Raw genomic sequence first — 4,974 nt, 5'->3', positions numbered from 1 at the left:
AGGCACGATGTTCAGTTGGCAAAAAGATAGCGTGGCAATCACGCTGACGTCGCTGCACTGTTTAAATGTTGAATGAGTGGCGCCACTGAGGCGTTCGCACGCGGTGTTCCTTTGAAATGGGCGCAACTGCCGCACATTTGTTTGTAACGCCATGATCATTCTTGTAGCCGTTTTTATCAACGCTGGTATGGCGCGATCCGCACTGTCTTCCTATCATGACCGCCGTAGTGCGAGCTGGGAAAAAAGTCGTGTTCCGGAGAATCTCGGGAAATCCTGCATAGCACACTTGTTCGCCATTTTAGCGTTCTTTTTAGTGGCACACTGGATATTTATCTCGCGAGTTTTCTCAGTTTTACGATGTCGTCGCTACGTGACAAGTAGGCAACATTGGCGTGGGCAGAAAATTTCTGACAAACAGTGGAGAACTCACAGAAACGAAGGCGCAGAATTGGAATTTATCCATCTTTGACTTAACCTCGCATAACCAGTTAGAGATTCTCAATTTTAGATGGGGCTTTTTGGCGTTTTTGTTATTTCACTTCACAGACTAGCGCTATTAACAGGACTAGAAGTTTTTCAGCCTGTCGTGAAGGACAAAATGGTAAAGCTAAAATATTAAAGAAATCACACTGAATACGTTTACGCTATACGGACCACCTATGGGCGCCGAGATTTTGTTCCTGGGATAATGCAGTCCGTGTTGAAAATGGGTTTGGTATTTTCAAGCAATAGAACTATTTGGGGTCTATAACGTAATATAGGCGGCGTTGTTTGGTTCGCAAGAAACCACTCATATAATTTTCCTGGTAATTTCCTTGCGTGTATAATAGCAAATATAACTAGGATCAATGTGATGCATGTGCTCCCGCGCTTATTAGTGCGACGTACCTGGTCCATCAGCCACGTCAGCAAGGACGTTGAGCATCGCTGTGGCTGCGCTGGTAGCTCCAAAGCCAAAGCCTGAGACGCAGGCGTATGTAGCGTGGTAGTGAAAAAGAGCCTCGTCGAAATCACTGCCGACGAGATCCACTACGTTCAGAACCTTCTCGGCCTTGCGCAGTGTTCGGAGTGCCAGATACCTGAATAATTCCTGTAAAAATGGTTTGGTTACCGGGCGTTCACTGCAGCAGGCCTATGAGAAAAATGGAAATTCGGAAGCCCCTAAAACTGAAGAGACATTTTACCCTCTGTTTCATCCATGCGATTGTGCGCTGCTTTTTGTTAATTTGTTGCTATGTGCATGAATAACATTAAGACTAGAAATCCAAAAAAACGGCAGCAAGGGGAAGATGGAAGCTTGCGATGAAAAATCCGTAAACAGGGTGTGGGTGCTCGAGCCGACGTTTCGACAAGTGGACTTGACTTCTTCAAGGCTAGAACTGATTTCCTAGCTCTCGTATGTGCTTCGTGCCCTCTCCACCACAAGGGAGAAAGGGAGGGCAACTGCCAGAGTGGGATTGGGGGAGGGGGGACAGAGGCCACCTTGACGGACTGGGTGAGTCATAAGGAAAGCGAAAAAAAAAAACTAAAAGGAACAAAAAACGGGCGGAGGGGCGAGGGGAGGGTGTATGTTTCGCTGAGTGATTGTCAGTGGAAGCACGTGGCATTTCAACAATAGTAGGGCCAAAATTCCTAGGAGGGCTTACCTCTCATTCGTTTTCGTCGTGTATGTACCATACCGAAGGGATTCAAGAGCCCCCTTAGAAACGTTACTCCACCTGCTGGCTGAGTGTATTGAACTTGCGAATAAGGTATTACTCTGTATATTTTCTGTCTCTTGGGGACCGGAAGTTTGACTGAAGTTTGTAAAGTTTGATATCGTCGAAGTTGTGACCTGCTATACTGCTATAACTTTACATACTTCAGTCAAACTTCCGGTCCCCAAGAGATAGAACATCACCATTATCATCCGCCTGTCTACGCCCACATAGAACATCATCATTATCATCCGCCTGTCTACGCCCACTGCAGGGCAAAGGCCTCTCCCATGTTCCGCCAATCAACCCGGTCCTGTGCTTTCTGCTGCCACGTTATACCTACAAACTTCTTAATCTCATCTACCCACCTAATTTTCTGTCTCCCCCTGACGCGTTTGCCATGTCTTGGAATCCACTTGGTTACCCTTAACGACCACCGGTTATCCTGCCGACGTGCTACGTGCCCGCCCCATATCCATTTCTTCTTCTTGATTTCAACTATCATATCCTTAACCCCCGTTTGTTCCCTGACCCACTCTGCTCTCTTCCTGTCTATTAAGGCTACACCTATCATTTTCCTTTCCATCGCTCGCTGTGTCGTCCTCAATTTAAGTTGAACCCTCTTTGTAAGTCTCCAGGTTTCTGCTCCGTAGGTAAGTACCGGTAAGATGCAGCTGTTATATACCTTCCTCTTGAGGGATAGTGGTAGACTACCAATCATGATTTGATAATCATGATTGGTAGTTTATCAAATCATGATTGGTATCATGATCAAATCATGACAGGAAGAAGACAGAATATATACAGAGTCGTACCTTAATCGCAAGTTCAATACACTCCAGTGGAGTAACGTTTCTAAGGGGGCTCTTGAATCCATTCGGTATGGTACATACACGACGAAAACCAATGAGAGGTAAGCCCTCCTAGGAATTTCGAACCTACTATTCTTGAAATGCCACGTGCTTCCACTGACAATCACTCAGCGAAACGTACACCCTCCTCTCGCCCCTTCCCTCGTTTTTTGTTCCTTTTAGTTTCTTTTTTCGCCTTCCTTATGACTCACCCAGTCCGTCAAGGTGGTCTTCGTCCACCCCTCCCCCAAGCCCACTCTGACAGTTCCCCACCCCTTCTTCCTTTGTGGTGGAGAGGGCACGAAGCACATACAAACGAGAGCTAAGGAAATCAGTTCTAGCCTTGAAGAAGACAAGTCCACTTGTCGAAACGTCGGCTCGAGCACCCACCCCCTGTTTGCGGATTTTTTCATTAAGACTAGAAAGAAGCCCAAACAACCTTGAGCACGACCTATCATCTGCTGATATGATCAAATGATATCACGCTTTCATTTTTACAGTGAAGTACATGATTAAACAGCATCTCTGTCCTTACGGCCAATAGTTCGATATCTGTGCGATTTGTGCTTTCGTTGCGAATCAAAGTGGTCCTTGCTCGTAACGCCGCGTTGTCAGAAACTGTGTAGCCTAAGAAACTTGCCCCAATTTCATCCCTACTTAGTCGGCTAATTATTTACGAGAACTTAATAAAAAAAGCATTTTTCAATTATACTCAGTCCTTTAAAATTATCTGAAGCGTCTACTCAGATGAAAGAAGTATCACTTGCCTCACACCACATCAGCACGCCTGAGCAGCATCTATTAAAGCCCTTCGAGACCTGCGGAATCCTTTCTTTCTCTTAATGGGAACTAAGATACCGGCTACACCTGTTTGCTTTATGAACCTTCTCTGATGATCACAGATCCACAATTCCGTTGAGCACAGAAAAATAGATATGCTGATTAGGGGGCACTTGCGTTTCGGGTAAGTCCGGATTGCGGTCTCCTACAAACGCATAGTGGCTTAGATTTACATAACACCACTGGCGCTTGACAGTTCCGAACCCTTATAATAGACTAGTAAAGTGCACGACCAATATTTCCTCATCTACATGCCGTTAAGGGGCCAATAAAATAAAAGTCGCTTATTCGAGTGTTCCCTTTAACAGTGGAGCGTACTGTACAAGTAAACGACGGTTAGTTAAGGCGACGGAAGGCTAACAAGGAATTGGAAACGCAACAGAGGACGGCAGAAGGTTCGGAGGTACGAATAAATTTAGAAATTGGCAGGAATTAACGTGAATCAGCTAGCGCCCGACAGGGCAAATGGGATATCATTGAGAAACACCTTTCTCTTCCAGTGGACGTGAAAAAGCTGGATTAAATAGGTTTTTCTGGATGATCACAACAAAACCCACAATTCACTAGTCTCATAAAATTGAGAGTCCGAGCAGCTTTAGTGCGTCGCAAAATGCTTAGAATTACCGCATTGCCTCCAGCTTCTACATAAACGATGGCGAACGCGTAATCGCATCAATAATGCACAATGGCCATGAGTGGGCAAAAAGCAATAGAACAGGCCACAGTCATAGAACGTCAGTGAGAAGCACATCTCCGTTTACGTTAATTTATTTCATTTGGAGCGGGAATCCAAGCACATCAGTAGCGATACGTAAAAAATGGCTGAGCAAAGAGAATTACCTGGAAGCACACAGACGTGATCACGCCAGCAGCGAACATTGCATCGAAAAGTTCTCGCATCATGTACCAGGCGACGGATGAGAGCAGCAGCGACAGGAGCCAGAAGAACGAGGAGACGAGGAACACCACGATCCGGCTCGGCTGGCCAGCAACCACGACCCAGAAGATGGCGAATGACGGCCCGAACGCTATCAGCGAGTAGCCGGCGCACTCTACAATGGTCATTCCAGTGCTTGACCAGGAGTCTGCCTCAAGGCAACTTGTACAGCAAGTTCCGGGTTCACCGGGTACCACAGAACTGAGCCAAGGCAGAATAATCTTCTTCTCCTGCGTCTTCTTCATAGTGGGTTCGAACCACATATCCTCACGACCATAAATCCCTCAAAGTTTCATGGCAGATTACTTCCCAGTAATATTTATTTACTAAACCACGTCCGAAAATTTGCTCCCTGCTTTGGCTTATGTTTCAGGGCTAACAGTCATCGCTGCCGATCGCAACCTCTACATCTCCTCACAGCAGCAGCAACAAATCACCATAACTTGCAAAATGTATGGTCCATCGTCTAGACTGTGTTGCAGGAGTGACTAGTAGTGCGAAGGAAATATACGGGAGAATGCGCATCTCTCTGAAAAAGACTCAAGAACCACCTGGATGTTGCTGGCCCAAAGTGTCGTCACGATGTTCCCAGTGCCTCCCAGGAGCCCGACAGTTTTTCTCATGGATTGAGAAGGGCTCTGACCTGGAG

At 46.2% G+C, this 4,974-nt stretch overlaps 1 protein-coding gene across 1 annotated transcript; it reads right to left on the bottom strand.

Annotated features, from left to right (window-relative positions):
• Positions 1-874: 874 nt before the first annotated feature.
• LOC125757864 (gamma-secretase subunit Aph-1-like) lies at positions 875-4,570 on the bottom strand. The gene is made up of 2 exons (XM_049414098.1): positions 4,229-4,570; positions 875-1,090 (listed from the first exon to the last, which is right to left on the bottom strand). Exons 1-2 carry the CDS (start codon positions 4,568-4,570, stop codon positions 875-877), a joined length of 558 nt encoding a protein of 185 aa, XP_049270055.1.
• Between the last annotated feature and the right edge of the window lie 404 nt (positions 4,571-4,974).

The sequence above is a fragment of the Rhipicephalus sanguineus genome, chromosome 3, assembly GCF_013339695.2.
Source record: "Rhipicephalus sanguineus isolate Rsan-2018 chromosome 3, BIME_Rsan_1.4, whole genome shotgun sequence".
NCBI lineage: Eukaryota > Metazoa > Arthropoda > Arachnida > Ixodida > Ixodidae > Rhipicephalus > Rhipicephalus sanguineus.
Note: the sequence above shows the minus strand (reverse complement) of the source record. Positions and strands in the feature narration are given on the sequence as shown.